Raw genomic sequence first — 20,026 nt, 5'->3', positions numbered from 1 at the left:
ATCTCATGCAATCGTAAATCCTTTCTGCGAAAACTAATTGGACAAATTGCCTAGGGAGGCTGTAGAGTCTCCATCACTGGAGATTTTTAAGAACAGGTTAGACAAACACCTGCCAGGGATGGTCTAGTACTTAGTCCTGCCTCAGTACAGGGGACTGGACTAGACGACCTCTCGAGGTCCCTTCTAGTCCTACATTTCTATGATTCTATGGTATATTCAAGGCAGTGAGTAGGTATATAGTTTAATGTAAGGAGAGTTTAAAAATGTTCACTAAATCCTGTCTGGTCACATTCATTTTAGTTTTGTTTTGAAACTTGACTGCATTGTCTCAGACACACAGGGCTAGACTATACAACCCTTATATTGAGAACCCTTACTCACAAGTGTAATCTCATTAACTTCATTGGGATTACTCTTGGGAGCACATTCTTAGCAGCCTGGCTAAAGGTTGCACAATCTACCCTATAACGTACTGTTTCAATTTTCAAGCAAACTGGGGGTTGGGGGAACCACTCCCTATTCAATAGTACTACTATGAATAATGGGACTACAAGTAAGAGAAAAAAGGGCACAGTGCTTACCTCATTCTTCAGCTTGCTTCCAGAAAACCTTTGAAAACAAATAGATTGTATTAGTACATCAAAATTGAGCATTGTGGTTATTTTAATTAAACATCCACAACAACAGCTTCTCCCCCACACACTGCACTGGATGGGAAAATGATCCTGGTAAGCCTGAAAAATAAACATATCTGGGCAATTAGCTCTATTCCACAACTTCTACTGGCCTCCAAGCTCCTGAGAACATCATTAAAGCCATGAGGGACCGTCTTTTAAAAGTGACGACTTTAGGGCAGTGACCAAACAGAAAATTCTAAGACCCAGGTTCCATTCAGACTTCAAACCTGTGTCAGAACCTCACAAAAGTCTGTAAATCAGGGAAGCATTGGACCCCAAATCTAGAATATTTTAGAACTGCCCTAGCAGAGAATAAGACTAATAAAAAATAAATGAAAGACAAAAGAGTTTAGACTTTCCCCTTTGAGAAGAAACAGCATAAAATAGTGTTTGCCAGAAACTTTCCTAGAACTCAGAATAGTTTCAATCCAAGAGGGATGTATCTCGGATGGAAAAAAATCATTAATAACTGTCAGGAATATAAAACAGTATAGACAGCATTCTGTGTACTATGGGCCTGGTCCAATGGCCACAGAAGTCAGTGGAAAGACTCCCATTGGCTTCATTGGATGTCAAAGCAAGCCCTAGGTGCAGTTACTAGAAAACTCAAGTTGAATCAGATCTACTACGTTAGGTAATCGCGGGTGGCAAGGTTCTACAAGGATCTGCACAATGATGAAAACAAGTCAGTTGTGGTTTGTTTAATTAATAGAATTCTCCCTTATTTTAGCTGCAAGGTGATAAGATTACAACGACAACATGAAGTTTTATAGTGACATGGGGCGATATTGTGGTTTCAAGCCATTGAGATGTGTTGGGGACAGGGCGTGGAGCTGACATGGCCAGAGGTGACCCAAGGCATTCTGCCTGCACAGGCCAGACACAGGGAAAATGGCTCAGGGGAATGCCAGTTACTGTCTTGGAAAGGGGAAATGTGTGTTCCTTCCAAACCTCATGTCTCCTTCCAAACCTCATGCCGATACCAGAAGGCAAGCAGAGAGGGCAGGTGGGTAGAAGAACTCCATTGCCTACAGAGATGGAGCTAGGGGCCTCACAGCTAGATGTGTATTGTGGACAGAACTGCAAGGGGAGATCACCAATTCAGCATATAACTTGGGCAGCTTTTGCTGGGTGTGTTCCTCCAAAGCCTCAGTCACAAGCTAAAGCTGTTCTTCCCACAGTACTATTGGTAGGAGTGTGCTACGCTTCCTCCTTTGAAGGACAGGGGTGGGGGAGGCAGATTTTTAAAAGTATTTAAGCACCTAAAGATGCAGAAAGGTGCTTAGCGGGGTTTTCAAAAGTGCCGAGGCACTTCAGTCTCATGAAATCAATAGTTGTTAAATACCTGGGAGTGCTGGAAAATCTCACTAGACACCTATCTGCACCGTTAGGCACCTAACTCCTTTGAAAATCTGGCCCTAGGTACTTTTGCATTAACTCCACTTTCTTTCACTCAGCAGCACTGGAGCTTGTAAGGCCACAGGCTTGAACCTAATGGTGCATGGCTCTGGCTGAGATACTGCCCAGGGCCATTAGTGATATGGTCCCCTTTGTGCCTCTCACTCAATTAAATGAGCAATTTGTTCAAGATAATTCTGCATTACAAAATAATCTCATCTACAAATGTGCCAAAAACACCCCCGCAACCCTTGATAAATACTGGCTAAGGAAATGGCAGGTTCAGATTATTATACCCAGCAACTGCAGGATCCCCCCTTTCTTTAGATGACCAATGCCAACATTAGCCTCATGTTTTCTGTTGTGCCCCATTTCTTATGCCAGGGACCATGGGCGATAACCTGAAGCGGCCAGCAGCTGAATTTTCTATATATGCCTATGAACTCATTTATCCTTTTCCTTTAACACAGTCCCACTCATGGCTGTATTGTCATCGACAATGAAAGCCTTCATTCAAGCCATATGTGAACAGAGACATTTGTTTTATGAACTATTAATCTTTGTTTGGTAAACCAACATGCAGCTATCATAATTTATTGATCTTGCTAGCTGTCCCTTAAATAAATATAATTAGAGCTTCTGGTTTAGGTTTCAGCTTGATATTTGCCAGTAAAAGAATCAGTAAATATTAATCTACACTGAAACCAGCCCTCCTGCCCACAGGTGCCAACTTCACACCATTCCCTGGCAGTTTCACAATGGTGAGCTGCATTGGGTGGCAAATGGAGAAGACTGCCACACAAATACATATGAGCAAAATGCTCTGAAAATTGAGCCTCACTACTCTAAATTTAGTGGGCTAGTGTAAATGGCATAGCTCCCTTGACTTCAGTGGAGGTAAGCTGAATTACACCAGCTGGCCCATTGTGTCCAAAAATTTAACTCTGGATTTTTGGGAGTAAATTACTGCCCCAAACTAGGAGCATTAAAACCATGAGAGAACAATATTACTGGTGCCTCTATACTACAGTGATAGGTGTCCTGTGACTACCTTACATAGATAGATGAGATTAAAATTAGATCATCGCTGAACATCATTCCAAAATACAGTGGCAGAGACTTAGTCTCAGTAGTCATGTTACTGTACCTTGTCAACCCTTTTCCAGAATACACAGAGTGGTAATACGCGCTGCTTTCTTTAATGCCAATTCCATAGTAATGATACCTATGAAAAAGAAAAGGGACACACATAAAGATCTACAGGGAACTAAACTGGTGCTTAATTCAACTTTTCCTTAGACTCTATTTTAATTAAAGTAATGTTTCAAGTCACTGGGACAGATCCTGGTCCCACTGAAGGCAATGGGAATATTGGCTGGATGCTCCTCTTAGGCCTTGTCCACCCACAGTGCGTGCATTGATTCACTAGTTAAATCAGTGCAACTCCCTTCACATGGACACTCTTGACATAACACATAGTTGCACTGGTTTAAGTAATTTGGTTTAGAATCACAACTTTTAGTTAAACTGGTCAACTTTGTGTGTAGACCAGGCCTAAATTGCATTGGCATAACCCCTCCAAACTCAGTGGAGTTGCATCAGCTTAACTGAGGGGAAAATTTAGATTAAGTCCCCTTTGTATATTTCAAACATAAACAATAAAAGTAGTAATGTGTTTAAAAATGACTCATTAGTGTCACATTAGTATCACTTACATCAACATCATTTCCTCATCTATAAAAGCTAATAGCTTACTTTTTTATAGCACTGTTCATCCAGAAGGATGCCAAAGTTATAACCTGGTTTATAAACTCTCTATATTAACCCCTTCATCCCTGATATTTTAAAAAGTGTTCAGTAAGGAAGGAGATACCTAGAGGGAGGGAGAATTAGGTGGAGAAATTCTTAAGGGCTAGAGGTGGGCAATTGCAAGATCCCTGATGGACAGAAGAAGTGAGGTGGAGAGAAGAAGAATAACCACCTCAGGGTGATTTGTCGCATCACATGGCACATTGATAACTAGATTGGAAAAACTCTAGTAAATGTATGAGATGAAACAATCCTGCACTGGCAGGAAGGCTAGATGGTCACAGATGTCTAGATTCAATAGTCCTGATTCTGGGTGGGGGTATAAAATGGGGTTGTGTCTTCTGATTCTCCAATGTCCCTATGCTCTGGTAGAATCTGGAGAGTCACTGGGTAAGTGGTGGTGAGAAAGGGTTGGGGCAGGAGGCCAGCCCCCACTTTTCCCTATATATTGTCTTGCTGGTCTTCCTGTAGTTTAGCTCAATCTGAAGGGCTTAGCTCAGCCTGAGACCACATAGGCTCCTGGAAACTTCTACTTCTACTTTTCAAAGTACGAAAGTCACTTTTAAAGTAAGAAGTAAAAGCACCATAAAGTATCATATGGAGGAGAAGAGGAAGAGGACCGGTCCTGGGGCCGGTTTTGTTCAATATCTTCATAAATGATCTGGAGGATGGTGTGGATTGCACTCTCAGCAAATTTGCGGATGATACTAAACTGGGAGGAGTGGTAGATACGCTGGAGGGGAGGGATAGGATACAGAAGGACCTAGACAAATTGGAGGATTGGGCCAAAAGAAATCTGATGAGGTTCAATAAGGATAAGTGCAGGGTCCTGCACTTAGGACGGAAGAACCCAATGCACAGCTACAGACTAGGGACCGAATGGCTAGGCAGCAGTTCTGCGGAAAAGGACCTAGGGGTGACAGTGGACGAGAAGCTGGATATGAGTCAGCAGTGTGCCCTTGTTGCCAAGAAGGCCAATGGCATTTTGGGATGTATAAGTAGGGGCATAGCAAGCAGATCGAGGGACGTGATTGTTCCCCTCTATTTGACATTGGTGAGGCCTCATCTGGAGTACTGTGTCCAGTTTTGGGCCCCACACTTCAAGAAGGATGTGGATAAATTGGAGAGAGTCCAGCAAAGGGCAACAAAAATGATTAGGGGACTGGAACACATGAGTTATGAGGAGAGGCTGAGGGAGCTGGGATTGTTTAGCCTGCAGAAGAGAAGAATGAGGGGGGATTTGATAGCTGCTTTCAACTACCTGAAAGGGGGTTCCAAAGAGGATGGCTCTAGACTGTTCTCAATGGTAGCAGATGACAGAACGAGGAGTAATGGTCTCAAGTTGCAGTGGGGGAGGTTTAGATTGGATATTAGGAAAAACTTTTTCACTAAGAGGGTGGTGAAACACTGGAATGCGTTACCTAGGGAGGTGGTTGAATCTCCTTCCTTAGAGGTTTTTAAGGTCAGGCTTGACAAAGCCCTGGCTGGGATGATTTAACTGGGAATTGGTCCTGCTTCGAGCAGAGGGTTGGACTAGATGACCTTCTGGGGTCCCTTCCAACCCTGATATTCTATGATTCTATGATTCTATGTGCTTTGGAAGTGATCCAGCATTGCATTATTAGTCTTGGAAGGTGAAAGAGACCTTAATTTTATGGCATCAAAGAGGTTTTAAATGAAACCTTTTCAAGAAAAGCATTGACTTTTCAGTCTGTGCATCAGAGCTAGATCATCATTTCCCAGTGTAACAAAAGAACTCAGTGTAAACAATTATCATGGTGAAAATCATTGTTGAACCTGTTGCTACCAATATAAGCCTCAATGTGTTGGAATAGATACAATTACTAATGAAATACTTGCTCCCTATGATGCTACGGGTGATCCTAATCTACCAATGGACAGTATATCTATATCAAATTGCTGTGCTCTGCAACCAAATTTGGGCCCTGATCTAGTATGATACTTAAGTGCATGCTTATTTTAAGCACATGACTAGTCCTGCTGACTTCAATGAGACAAGTGTTTTGTAGAAGAGCTATCTCCACAAAGTGGTATTTCTTTGATGATGTCTCTGAACAAGTTGATAAGCAATCCCAACTCAGCACTGTTGTTCCTTTTAGTATAACATTGTATCCTCACTGTTTTCTCTCCTGAGGGAGAAGGAAGGAATGGTAAAAGATGAAGGGTTTTATATTTTCAAAGCTGACATGGGGATTTAGATACAACTCCCATGAAAAGCAATTTTGATGAGAGTTATGTGTCTAAATTATCTGGTTGGCTTTGCAGATCCCAACTGAAGTACTACTTCTGCTGATGGCCGGCTTTGCTGTCAGCAGTCAAGGTTTTATAGCTAAGGAAATGTGATGCTAAGTGGTCATTGCTAAACACAGTACTGCTTTCATTGTTTACCTGAAATTTATGAGTAAAGGTAACTCCACCAAAACACCGTGATACCCATTGACCCTTGAGAAGAGCAAGATTTTGTCACCTACATTTTCATCATGTCCCTTGGTTCTTTGCCATGAGTATATTAGTTTGAGGATCGGTGACGTGACTAAGTACACATGAGCAGGCCAATTTTAAAGATGCATTAACATAGCTCCGAACTATGTCCACCTGCTTGAATCATTCCATTATTTGTGACCAATAGTTGCTCTGTAAAATCATATCAACAGGTGGCTTAGGCCCTAAATAACACCAATCAATGTCATAATGCTAAAGGATCTTACCTCCATAGCATAAACTTCTGTATCTGATCTCTCTTATGGATAGAAGTCATGAAGTTTCTTTCAGCCATTGTATTCCATATATTCTATATTAAAGAGTTGGGCTTGAACCAAACTTCTGGATCTGAACATTCCTGACATTTGGCAAAGTTCAGATGCAAACTTTTCACTCTGAGCTCATGGACATTTTTCTCCCATTGCATTGAAACTATTTTAGATGAGATTTAAGAGTGTTTGATATGAAATGTGTGAGAATATGTTCTAAAAAAATCAAACTTTTATCATTTAACAATTAAATATCAAGAGTTGTACATTAGATTAGAGAAAATATTATACAGAGCTATCACCCGTATTTAAAAAATGTTAAGTGCATTATAATATATGCACCATTGATTTGCTCATTTGCACTCTGTCACTAAAGCAACTTCTCAGATCTTATTCTAATATCTGAAATCTCTCAGCAGCTTCAAACACTTGCCATTTTTCAAACTAACCTCCTACAAAATAGTTCTTCTTTCCCAACAAATGTAGAATTCTAATTCATTATATAAAATATACAACTACATAGCTATATATTTACTATATTGTATATGATTATTAGGAATAAAATAAGATCCATGATCGTGAAGGATTTATTTCTTGATTTTCTCAACAGAACTATAAAAAGAAACAGACTAAACTGCTTTCCTTTTTTATTTCATTGGTCTGCTGTAACATATGTTCCTGTGCAACTAGTAGCCCTGATTTTAGCTTACACTGACACAAATGATGGCTGATAAGGAAATGATAGGATTAAGCTGTTCAGGGACTTGCAATAACTTGTTATCACGAGGCCAGCTGCCATATCAGTTTTATTAACCCACTAAATCACTCCTAATAAATAAGATAATAGTTTTCAGACATGATGGATAAAAGCTAAGATTTAACCGATCAAAGTCTACAAAGAAATTAAAATGTAACTTGAGCTCAAACACAATCTCCTGTGTGTCTACTCTACCCAGTATGTACATTTTCCTGAGTAGCTGTCACAGGTAATTCACAGATCATGGTGATTATTGTTTATTATTTCTATTCTGGGAGCGGCCACATTATGCTTGGCATTGTCCAAACACACAAGAGGACACAGTCCCTGCCCCAAAGAGTTTACAGACTATTATATACTAATCTGAGACAGTGTTTACAGCCTTTTCTATAGTGGGTCTCCTCCCATCTAGCTGGGATCTAGCCAGGATCCCCATCCCTTCAGCAATATGGGAAATACAGGGTAGTCATGACGAGAGCTGATTGAAGCCTGCTCTACAGTGAAACATGCTCTTTCATCTAAGCCAAAAAGTTCTGGTTTCAACAAAGATTTCATCAAAATGGGATTTGGGATCCAGAAAGAGAAAGAAAGATTCTTACACCCTAAAGGGCAGTAGGGGCACTGTCCTGGGATATGAGTGAGACAGGTTAAAGGCTCTATGCTGCCTAAATCAGAGGGATCTGGGGTGAAAAACTCTGCTTTCAATCAGTCAGAGCAGGGACTTGGAGCTGTGTGCCCTACCTACCATGACACCCGCACACATCTCTGCCTCTCTGCCAACACAATTCTGTTGTCACAAAAACCTTCCAGTGCAAAATAAAAACAAATGTTGGGACCTCAAAAGCTGCTGAGAAATGGAATTGTCATTCTCTGGTCAGCTCTGGTTGTGGCTGTGCTCTATCACTATCCTGACATATACGAGGTGAGAAGTACATTGTGAGATAATTTATTCATGGAAAGAGCAGGGGGGGGTTCCTTTGAAATATTAGATTGTAAGCTCTCTGGGGCAGGGACTGTCTTTTGGTTCTATATCTGTACAGCACCCAGCACAATGGCATCTTCACTGGAGTTTCTAGATGCTACAGTAATACAATTAAAAATACTAAACAAGAATCTAAACCTTAGAACTGAAATAACTCCATTGTGTTACATTCTTTAAAAGAAAGAGTCTGAGTGCGAGGAAATGACTATGTCCAGCCGAAAGAACCCAGCTTTGCTCCTTATTGACATGTCTGTATTATAATGTGTACCTAGTAGTACCTAACCTCACTCAACCCCAGGTTCTGACCTGCTTATTTTCATTAGTGAGCAGTTAGGCTATGTCTACACTACAAGCCCTACAGCATTAATGGAAAGGTTCCTACATTAATGGAAGGGTTTTTTCCATCAGTGTAGGTAATCCACCTCTCTGAAAGGTGATAGTTAAGTTGATGGAAGAATTCATCCACTGACCTAGCTGTGTCTGCAGTGGGGGTTAGGTCAACCTAACTATGGCACTCAGGGCATGAAATTTTTCACATCAATCTAGATAATCCACCTCTCCGAGAGGTGTAGCTAGGTTAATGGAGAAATTCTTAATAACCTAGCCACATCTAGAACAGGACTGAACTATGGTGCTCAGGAAGTGAAATTTTTCACAGCCCTGAGCAACATAAGTAGGTCGATCTAATTTTTAAGTAAAAAGAAAAGGAGGACTTGTGGCACCTTAGAGACTAACTAATTTATCTGAGCATAAGTGAAGTGAGCTGTAGCTCATGAAAGCTTATGCTCAAATAAATTTGTGAGTCTCTAAGGTGCCACAAGTCCTCCTTTTCTTTTTGCGGATACAGACTAACACGGCTGCTTTACTCTGAAATCTAATTTGTAATTGTAGACCAGGTCGTCTCAGTGTAAATGAAAATCAGGCCCATGATGTTTTCAGAAAAAAAAACAGATAAAAAAAGAAGATCCCAATGCAAGATGTTTGAGCGAAACCTCTTGGTGCCTTACCCATTCGAAGAAAGTGTTCAAGAGCAGATAATCCATATGAAAACATCACTCATTAATACTGTCAAGGTCAGTGAGCCTGTGCAATCTGCTGAGTAAATGCCGGATGAGCTGTATTTCTGTACTAATATTGTACCATGTCTTCAAAAAGAGATGTGGGCAGTGACACTCATCTCTACACAATTAATGCTGGAGCTAGATCCCCATTTATAAATACATATTTATAAATTGTGCTATTACCTCTCTTTTAAACACCCCCCTCAACTTCACAGAAATCAATCCACCTGACATTTCACAGATGTATGATATTTACTGAAGGTAGAATTGCTTTTTTGAAGGTTTGGGGCAAAATCTGGTAACCTGCTTATTGATATGACAGGTCCAAAAAACTGAGGTGCATTTTGGGGACTTTTTTCTGGTATTTTCTGGTTTATAATAGCAATAGAATGGCTGAACCTAAGGTCCAGATTCATTGGGCTATGTGGGCTTTAGAAGAACTTGACTAGTCTGGAGAATTTGTGAGCTAGTTAGTTTTTTATGCATACAATGCCAACACCATAACGTTTAGAAGTCTGTATGAGATCAGTTACAAACCAAAGTTCTGGGACAATACATCAGTCCACACTTACATTAGGATGCCTGTAGCCATGACTGAGCTACTACAATAAGAGATTTCACTAAAGCAGACAATGCATGATCACCCTTCCACACCCCCACGCCCATCGGACTTTTAACCAACACAAGCTTCTTTCCAATAACAACTTTACTCCAAAAACTTCCTTTCAGCATTTAAAGGTGACCTGCAAGGGGGGAAAAACGAATTTGCGTTCCATTTGTTATTTTTCTTTGTGATATTCATAGCAACTGTGAAAAAACGGGATGGGGGTGGGAGTAATAGGCACCTATATAAGAAAAAGTCCCCAAAAAGGGGACTGTCCCTATAAAAATGGGCCATCTGGTCACCCTAGATATGTAAATAAAGCCTGAAAGATAGTTGGGCTTCCTTCCTCAACTATGCGCCCCCCATCTTGTCACTTTACAATCGAAATTTAGGTCTTGTCCCCTATTTTTCCTGGAAAACTCTATGGACCATTGGGAAACTGGTAGGATTTATGACATGAGAGAAATGAGGCAAGTGGAATAGAGTTGATAGAGATGGGAAGGGATTTTTATTCCAAATATTTAAAACATTTTGGTTCATTTTGTTTTTGTTAATACAATGCCTGAGAAACACTCGAGAAGGAAAAAATATGTTGCTATTAACAATTTGAAATTGTTAATTTTTAATCAAAGAAGGATTTGATTAAATCCTAAAGCTAAATTCCATATATGACATCTCCAGTGAGCTCACCAAAAAGCCAGGGAACCAACTTGCCGTTCCTGATATTTCTAAGATAAAGTCCAAAGTAAAAAAATAAGCAGCAGGGGGAAAAAAACTTTAAAAAACAGTCAACCAAACATCCTTCAGGCCATATAGTATAAATAATTCAAGAAGAACACAACCGTATGTTTTCCTTTTGCAGACCAGCTTTATTTTCTGTACTTTGTTTCACAGGTAAGAATTTTTCACACAGAGTCTTTTCCCAAGAGTTTTCTTATTACTCTTATTGTTATGGTTTTCCATCTTTGTTTGTTTATTTTATTCCTTGTTACTTGTCTCTGTTTTTCAGTCTTGCCTCAATAAACCATCACTCTATTGTGATCTCTTCTTTGAGTCAAGTCTATTTTCCTATACCCTGATTCAGGAAGGCACTTAAACACATGCCTAACTTTAAGCATGAGAGCTATCCTGGGACTACGCCTGTATTTGAAGGCACATGCATACTTAAGCACTTCTTGAATAAGGTCTAGAATAACTATGGACTAGTGCAGATAGATATATTCACAGAAACATGGATACCATTTATATCCCTTAACTTTCCTCATAGCAACATGGGCATTCTTAAGAAAAACTTCTTCTGAAACCAATAGAAATTCACAGATAAGAACTTGACTAAATTGGACTCAAGGTTGAGGACTGCTAACTTTTTTGAAAAATGCCTTCTAAAACAATAAAGTTTAACCAGACCCCCACTCCCCGGGAAAGTGTCCCCCTCACTTTTGAAATCCCCAGAATTCTAATTTCAGTATAAACTTTACAAAACCCAGCTAAGTATGGAAATTAGCTTTTAAGGTCACTCTAACAATCTTAAGTCTTCCCTGGTAGCACAGCCTCATAGACAGTCAACTTCAAACAACACAGAATGTTGCATCATTAACTTCCCACTGTTGTACAGCCTATACTCTATGTGGATGCATGGATAACGGTGCCTTACTTTGAATGGAAGAGAGTTTACTGAAATACCTGATTCCTAATTATTCACTGATTGTGCATCAAGGAATCATTTAGAACACCCTGCCTCTGTCCAATTTTGGTTTTCATCATATATGGTGTATTGGTGCATCAATACAGTACATTGCTCCTTACGTCCTTAAGAACATACACAATCCATGGAAAGACACACTTTTTATATTCTTGAACCAAAATCAAAATCACATTGGGGAAACTCAATCACACTTCCTCAGAGCTCTTGGGGTATTCAGAAAGAAAAGGTGTTGTCATACGATGAGATTCACAATAACATTACACCTGCTCTGCCTAGAGCTAAAAATGTAAGTCCAGGATGAACACCGACATCATTTACACACTAGGCATCATGCTTACTTATCATAAACACACATGTAAAAAATCATCATGCTGTATTCCTAAAGCACAACACTCCACAGACCAGCTATACAAATCAGCAGGTGCATCTGATGAAGTGGGTTATAGCCCACGAAAGCTAATGCCCAAATAAATGTGTTAGTCTCTAAGGTGCCACAAGGACTCCTCGTTGTTTTTGCTAATACAAACTAACAAGGTGACACCTCTGAAACAAATCAACTGGTTGATTAGACGGAAGAAGTCTGCAGCTAAAATTATGAACTCTCAAAGTCCTTCTAAAACTATCCTTAACAAAGATCATTTGTATATTTTCTTCTAGGTTTAGCACTAAATGCCTGTCTCTAATAGTTTCAGCTGAAGATTTACTGTAATTTGGAAATGGGAGTGAAAAGCTGCCAGGTTTGCAAACCAGAATAATAACAATCATAATTCAATGATGCAATTTTCCCAGCAAAAATGAGCAAGTATAACAAATATCTGACAAAAGTTTGGAAACACCACAAAGGATCCATGACATTATAAAGATAATGGAAAATCTGGGAAAAAGCCATTACATTTAAAATCATGCATGCAATAATTTTTCTAAAATTCAGACTGTTTGTCAGTTCCATCTCTCTCTCTCTCGCACACACACACACACAAAATGTCATCTGTAGCTCTAGTTATTTGAATGCAGATTTTGTGGCTTAATGCATAAAATACGGACACAGAAGTATTGCATGTTGTACTGTCTATACTCTATGTGGATACATGGATAATTGTGCCTTACTTTGAATGGCCTCTTGTCCCAAGCCGCCGTGTGGTAAGCAGGGGGAATTTCTGACGAATGGTCTAATGAAAAAGTCAGGCATATTAGTTTCTAGCAAGGGCATGTTTCCTTTGTCAGCAGCTCTGAAAAGTTTGTCTTGAAAAAGCAAATGTTGAACAGTGGATAAATACTTATTCCTGAACATATTAAAAATAAAGCGTAGACTTGTAGTATAAGAGGAGACTGCAGAGACCGAAAACTGTTACATTTGTGATTCATGAATAAGTGTTATTTCAATGCTATCAAGATCCACAAACAACTAAACAAATTATTTATGCTTTCTAGAGCCCAGAGTAGAGGTGACTTGAAAGATTAGGGCATTTCATACCCTCAGTCACCCCACTTTGTAACTCCAGATCTCCCCATAAGTGTGTACGTGCACACACACACACACACCACAAGATCTCCTTCCCAGTCTCGCTCTTACTTGTCACCACAAAGACTAGTTGTCTTCAGGAGAAACCCATTCAATGGGTTGCACTTAAGCAGCACTGGATTCTTTGCCCCAGCCTCTAGGGAGGCCGTCAGGTGGAACAAAAGGACCGGTAGCAGGGATTCTACTCTGGCAGGTACTGCGTGGTGTGTCTGGGCTCTAGGGGAGAAAGGAAGGCACCAGGCCTGGAAGGTGTTTAGGCCCTGGGGAAGAAAGGTAGGTACCAGGTGTCAGCACTGGAAATGGAAAGAGGAGATGCCGGGCCAGGCAGTGTGCCAGGGGGCTGAAAGTACTTGAGAGTGCTTCTGGAGGAGGAGGAGAAGCAGCAGTACTGGGGAGTGGGTCAAGGCTGTGTAGAGGTGATGACAGAACTGGGGACCATGGGGAACAGGGAAGGGGCAAATGACTCCTTGTGATGGCTCCTCTCACTCCCCCCACCCTGAACCAAGCTGCAATACTGCAAAGGCTGGAGAAAGCCAGCTCAGGGAGAGCTCCCCCACCGCAGTGCAGCAGCAGGCCAGGATTCTAAAATCATGTCTGTCCCACTTGAGCAGTTCAGGGTGGGAGGAAACTGCTGGGGTGATCTAATAACACCCACATGAGAAATGACATCACACTGTGCTAAAATGTTCAGCAGATGGGTTTGCTTTTAACACCCACTCCTAGCCCTACTGCACCTGCTGGGGCCTCGGACTCAGATCTAGAGACTGACTCATGCCAGCAGGACAGCTCTGCTGCATGAGAGGAGGAAGCAGTGGGCACTCCCTTCCCTGGCAGGCCAGCTTTGCTGGCTGGTATATATGGGGGAGAAACGGGAGAGAAGAGATATGTCCTCACCCTCACCTACTTCCTTTCAGACAGATAGTGCCAAATGGGGGAGCAGGACCTATGCTTCCCAATGGGATTGTGGCCAGGCTATGGGAGTGGGGTGCTCCTTACTGGTTGTAATCTCTGCCTGAATAAAATACAGTGACAGAAGGATTTACATTGACAGTAGGATACAATGACTGAATGCTTCCCATCCCTCTGACAGGGCATCACAGATCCACAGGGTGTGCTATGCCAGCCCTCGACAGGTGAATATTTGAATTTTGATAGAACCTAGGATCTCAAAGCACATTGTAAACACTGCTTGGTTTAGTTTTTCACTCCGTGGGAAGTAGTTTTATTACAAATCTGAGGCACAGAAGGGTAAGTAATTTTTCTAAGCTTGCACAGAGAGTCAGAGACAAAGCTAGAGATAAGATTCAGGTGGCCTGGTTCCAATTCCCTTTTCACTGATGACTCAGACACAATCACTCTGGATTCATCTTGATGCATATTAAACAATACTAATGGAAACCTGGAAAAAAAATGACCCAAACAAAACTGCCATTAATCCTAAGTAAGGATGGCAGGATTTGGCCCTTAGATATTTTGTTTTGTAATGGATTGATTTTTCATCTTAAATGTGCAATCTGGAGGCTAAGACATACAAATTTCTCTCTCTCTCTCTCTCATACTTATATGACCCCCCGCTATTGCCCTAGTATCAGAGTGCCTCACACTTTTAATGTATTTATGATTATCCCCATTTTATAGATCAGGAATTGAGGCACAGAGGGACTAAATGGCTTGCCCAAGGTCACACAGGAAGTCTGTGGCAGAGCAGGGACTTACACCCATGTCTCCCAAATCCTAGGCTAGTGCCCTAATCATCTTTCCACACCAATAATTGTTTCAATGAGGCTTAAGGCAGTAGATGTACCAAATGAAAAGTCCTTTATCCCATAAGCAGAGGAAATAAAATTCACAATAAAAATACTGTTTAAGTGGAAATTTGTTGTTTCTCCCAATAATACTGAAGTCATTTAAGCAACGTGAGATGGGAACTCCCCAAATACATCCAATGCAGGTAACAAAATATGAGGAGTGAACGTTTTATGATCTGGAGTTGATTTCCATTACCGTTATTTCGTTAGACTAACAAATGCATTTCTGTAAGCAAACTGAATGGATCAGTGGTGTTTTACAAAATTGATCTGTGATGCCTTCTTGGTTTTCCGTTTCACTAACTGTATGTATGGGATTTAATTTGGAAAGTCCATATCTCTCACTCTGGTTAAATGATTTTAGGACTAATTGGGTGGGAGAGGTTGAAGGGGGAGGCGGGTTCAACAGTTTCCCACTTAGAAACTCATTCTGCTCTGAACTCTTCTTCTTCTCCTACTGTACCTCACAACATTTCTCTCTGTAATTGCACTAAAGACTGCCAAGTATAAAGCTGAGTGTTCTGTCCCAGATCCCTCAGGCTGCACCTTTTATATGAAGAATCACATTCCTCTCATTGCAAAGCAAAGGCTGCGAGAGAGAATGTCTCTTCCAGATTTCACAGTGCAAATCAAGAGGAATCTTAATTTCATTTCTTTGAGGTTGTTGTCTTAGCCCTGGTCTACACTAGGACTTTAGGTCGAATTTAGCAGCGGTAAATCAATGTAAACCTGCACCCGTCCACACGATGAAGCCCTTTTTTTCGACTTAAAGGTGACCGCTCTGGACAGCACTCTCAACTCAGATGCACTGGCCAGGTAGACAGGAAAAGAACCGTGAACTTTTGAATCTCATTTCCTGTTTGGCCAGCATGGCAAGCTGCAGGTGACCATGCAGAGCTCATCAGCAGAGGTGACCAGGCAGAGGTCATCAGCAGAGGGAACGGGGGCCTGACGATATGTACCCAGAACCACCCGCGACAATGTTTTAGCCCCATCAGGCATTGGGATCTCAACCCAGAATTCCAATGGGCAGCGGAGACTGCGGGAACTGTGGGATAGCTACCCACAGTGCAACGCTCCGGAAGTCGATGCTTGCCTCGGTACTGTGGAAGCACTCCGCCGAGTTAACGCACTTAATGCACTTAGAGCATTTTCTGTGGGGACACACACACTCAAATATATAAAACCGATTTCTAAAAAACCGACTTCTCTAAATTCAACCTAATTTCATAGTGGAGCCATACCGTAAGACTCTGTTCAGAGGGAGCAATGCAGGTTTAGTTGGACCCCATTTAATTCAAAGACGCAGGGGCTCTAGAAAGCAGAAGGATTTGTTCATTTCTGAGAGTCGTGATAACAGGGGAGGAGTTAAACATGGTTCTGTGGAAGAATTAGTCTGACAAGCAATGGACCGCCAGATGTTTGCTCCTTTACCTTCCCAAACGTCGCAGCACAGGCAGGTTCTAGCTTCTCTTTCCTGCAGAAGTCTAAATAATGTGCATAAAGGATGCACCTTGGTAAACAAACTCCCTCACACACGATGTAGTTTTCTTCCAGCCTGCAGAGTAAAAACAATAACCAGAATGAAAAGCCATCCCGTGGGTTCCCCCATTTTGTTGTCCCTCCCTTCTTTTCCACTGCCCTGTCTGCAACATTTACTGAGAGCTCTCACTACAGCTTACTAGTCAGCAACTTACTGTACAGCACCTTGGGCAAGATGGAGGAGTGGAACGGCTTATGCTGGTCTGCTGTGCTTTATGTGTGACAACCAGCACGGTAGCTTTCTTCTCCAGCAAGAGGGAGAACAAAATCACCACCACCAAATAAGGGGAAGGATTCCTCCCTGGTGTTACTCCCTGAAACGCAACTGATTTACCTGCAAGGATCATTTTAACCCTATCACTTTTGACTGATCCAGAGCCTAAATCTAGATCCTGATTCAGTGCCTGGACTAATTCAATATGCAACTTCTGTCTAAAAACCCAGAGAAACTGGAAATGCTTATTTAGAGAGGGGCTGAACTGGAATTGAGGCACAACCTCATCTAGAGGTTATTTTTGTTTCCCAGACTCCTGTCTGAACGGGTGTGAGCCTGCATCTCTTAATATCTTGCCACTTCATTTAAAAGTGACACAGAGGCTAGCAGTGACGGACACTAAGTTGGTACTTCCAGGAATGAAACGAAGCCTGGTCCTTTCATCTTGTATTCGGTGAATATGGCGAGTGGGGATACCTGTGAGCTCTCAGTCTTGGAGCTATTTCACCCCTGGCCCATTTCTACCCCTCACTATTATCAATGCCATTCCCACATAACAGCTTCCTCTTCGCTCAAATTGCATACATGCATAAAAGGACTTGCTGTAGAAACCTCTATTGAATCGGTTTACGGCCCACTCCCCAGGTTAAACTAGCCTGAGAAATCTGGGGTAGCAATGCAGTCCTGTGTTTACTTTATATGGATTTCACTGTTAGAGGAAGTAATCTAGGGCTAAATCTGAAGTTTGTAACAAAGATCTCGCTGACTTCAGTGGGAGATTTCCCTGACTTCAACCATGCTCCGAAGGGAATATTTCCCAAATAAGGGCTGTTCTTGGGTGTTTTCTTTGCTGGAATAAAATACAGTAACATCAGGGTTTCCAGTCTGGGAACAATGACCAGCTGCATTACAATTCAGTAAAACTACCAAAGGCATGACAATTAACTGCTCCTTTCACAAATGTATGTCTTAATTAATCACTCATCTTCACGTTTTTCCAGGATATGGCTATTTATTTTTAGAGGCAGGGGTAACAGTACCGCATTGAAATAAACTGGTGCTAGGCAGCTATAAATCAGATGCTGGTTAATATTGAATTATTGGGTAACCAGAAGAGAATATTTCTGTTGGGATCTTTATGCTTTCAATTGATTTCTATTTCGGAGATTTGGCTTAGATTGTATGTTGAGCTGCGATAAATCAGTAGCAGTGAAAGTATTCGTAAACAGGTTTACACTTCCAGAGACAGGGCCTTAAAATAAGTCCCACTGTGTTTTACTACAGTCTGCATTAAAGCTAGTAAAAGCCACCCATATACTCCCTAGCAAATCTACTTCGGATATCTTGTGAGCTATGTTTTTAGATCGTTTTTTTCCCCTCCAAAACAGCACCAGATTAAATGGCAAATATTGTGAAAATGGGCTACAGAGACCAATTTCATGATTGGATAAACAAATACTTAAATTCCCTTTGTGGTCCGAAATCTTAATTTTTGATTCATTTGACCAATATACAGCAATAGACGCATTTTCTGCAAGTAGTAAAGTAACTTCCTTTGGGAAAGCTTTCCTTACACAGATTTTACCACCCTAATGCACTCAGACTTTGTAAATAATTATTAGCTTTCCTCCCACGAAAGAAAGAAAGAAAGAAAGAAAGAAAGAAAGAAAGAAAGAAAGAAAGAAAGAAAGAAAGAAAGAAAGAAAGAAAGAAAGAAAGAAAGAAAGAACTCCTTGTAGTACAGGTGTGCTCTGTGTGTAGATGGGCAAGAGCCTTACCACTGTAGGGTGAGCTGGGTCTGTTTCTTTTTGTCCTTCATAATCTGCGTGATGGTTTTCTTCGGAGACAGGTTTTTGTCGAAGGATTTTATTTTACTGTCATGAATATCTGTATCCTCCTCTTCTGAGGAAAGGGCTTCACTGTTAAAATGTATTTCTGAGTGTCAGGGGGAAAAGAAAATAAATCCAAGTGCATCGTTACATTTGTTTATCACATTTCCATTTGAAAGAGTATTTTCGATTTCCCTGATTCAATCCTAAATTCCCTTCCTTTGATTTTATATCTCTGTGTGTACGTTGATCTAGATATCCGCAGGCGGGTGTATTACACAGATACTTATTACATGTCCCTACACTCTGCGATGAACTAGGTTAGACAGATAGATCTATCGAGTTCATCTAATGTATCTATGCAATCGCCAAGTACGAGCGATATCTGTGTAATGTGACCGGTTGTGTATGCCAGGGATGGTCTAGCACCGGCATTACACTCCTGGCTTTGAGATGACATAGACAGCCTCAGATCCAGGCTACACCTATCTACCTAAGACTCCTGGGGCGCAGGGAACCCGCCGTTCGCACCCCGCCCTATGGACACACTGAAATAGACCCGCTGCCTGCAGGTGGGAGCGGAAAGCGGGGAGATAGAGGCACGATCCGATGCTCTTTAGAGGGCAGTTACACAGCAGTTCCCCCGCGGGGGTAGCGCTCTTACCTGACTTGATCCCAATGGGCAGGCCAGGCTCCGGATCGCCCTGCTCTTGGCTGTCCAGCGAACTGGCTTGCTGCAGCGCCGGGGCGCATAGCCCCTGCTCCGGGTAGGAGAGCAAGGCCTTCCCCAGCAGGCCCTCATAGCAATCCTCCTGGAGCCCGGGGGACCCCTTCTGCGAGGGCTGCAGGAAGGAGTCGTCTTCTCCCTCCGGCGCCTTAGCCATGCTCTTCATTGGCACATTCCCCCAGCAGCGTCCATGCGAGCAGCAGCCCCCTCCCGGGGGCAGGCAGGCGTCTCACGCCTTCAGCAGGGCTGGGGGCGCAGGGGGCACCGACAAGGACATCAGCCCCTGGGCGAGCCCCGCTTCTCCCCCTCCCCCTCCAAGCAGCCTGGTGCCCTGGAGGAGTCTGACTCTGGGTGCCACTCTTGCAGATCAGCCACCCCAGCCACGGACACTGGCAGGATGCCTGCAGCAGGAGAGGGACGTCGGGGGCAGGTTTGGCTTAACCTCTAGTCCCAGGGGGCTGCATGGCTCCTCCGTCCCAATGAGATCGGGCCCCGTTCACAGTGCCTCGCGCGCGCCACACGCCCAGCTGCCTGCACGCCCTTTATGCTGGCCGGCAGCCCCAGGAGCGCTGCTCGTCCCCCATCCCTCCCTGCAGAGGGGCAGGTCCCAGCGAAGAGCC

General features: G+C 42.2%; 1 protein-coding gene across 1 annotated transcript in view; it reads right to left on the bottom strand.

The window, feature by feature from the left end:
- RFX6 (regulatory factor X6) overlaps nucleotides 1–19,563 on the bottom strand; it is a 54,088-nt gene extending 34,525 nt beyond the window's left edge. The window contains exons 1-6 of the mRNA XM_073335176.1: nucleotides 19,344–19,563; nucleotides 18,629–18,785; nucleotides 16,529–16,652; nucleotides 12,872–12,933; nucleotides 3,223–3,300; nucleotides 582–609 (exon numbers count right to left, since the gene is read on the bottom strand). Of these exons, the coding sequence (XP_073191277.1) occupies nucleotides 582–609; nucleotides 3,223–3,300; nucleotides 12,872–12,933; nucleotides 16,529–16,652; nucleotides 18,629–18,785; nucleotides 19,344–19,563 (669 nt within the window). The remainder of the gene's footprint in view (nucleotides 1–581; nucleotides 610–3,222; nucleotides 3,301–12,871; nucleotides 12,934–16,528; nucleotides 16,653–18,628; nucleotides 18,786–19,343) is intronic.
- Between the last annotated feature and the right edge of the window lie 463 nt (nucleotides 19,564–20,026).

Source organism: Lepidochelys kempii, chromosome 3 (genome assembly GCF_965140265.1).
Source record: "Lepidochelys kempii isolate rLepKem1 chromosome 3, rLepKem1.hap2, whole genome shotgun sequence".
Lineage (NCBI taxonomy): Eukaryota > Metazoa > Chordata > Testudines > Cheloniidae > Lepidochelys > Lepidochelys kempii.
The sequence above is the reverse complement of the archived record's forward strand: the minus strand, read 5'-3'. Positions and strand labels throughout refer to the sequence as shown.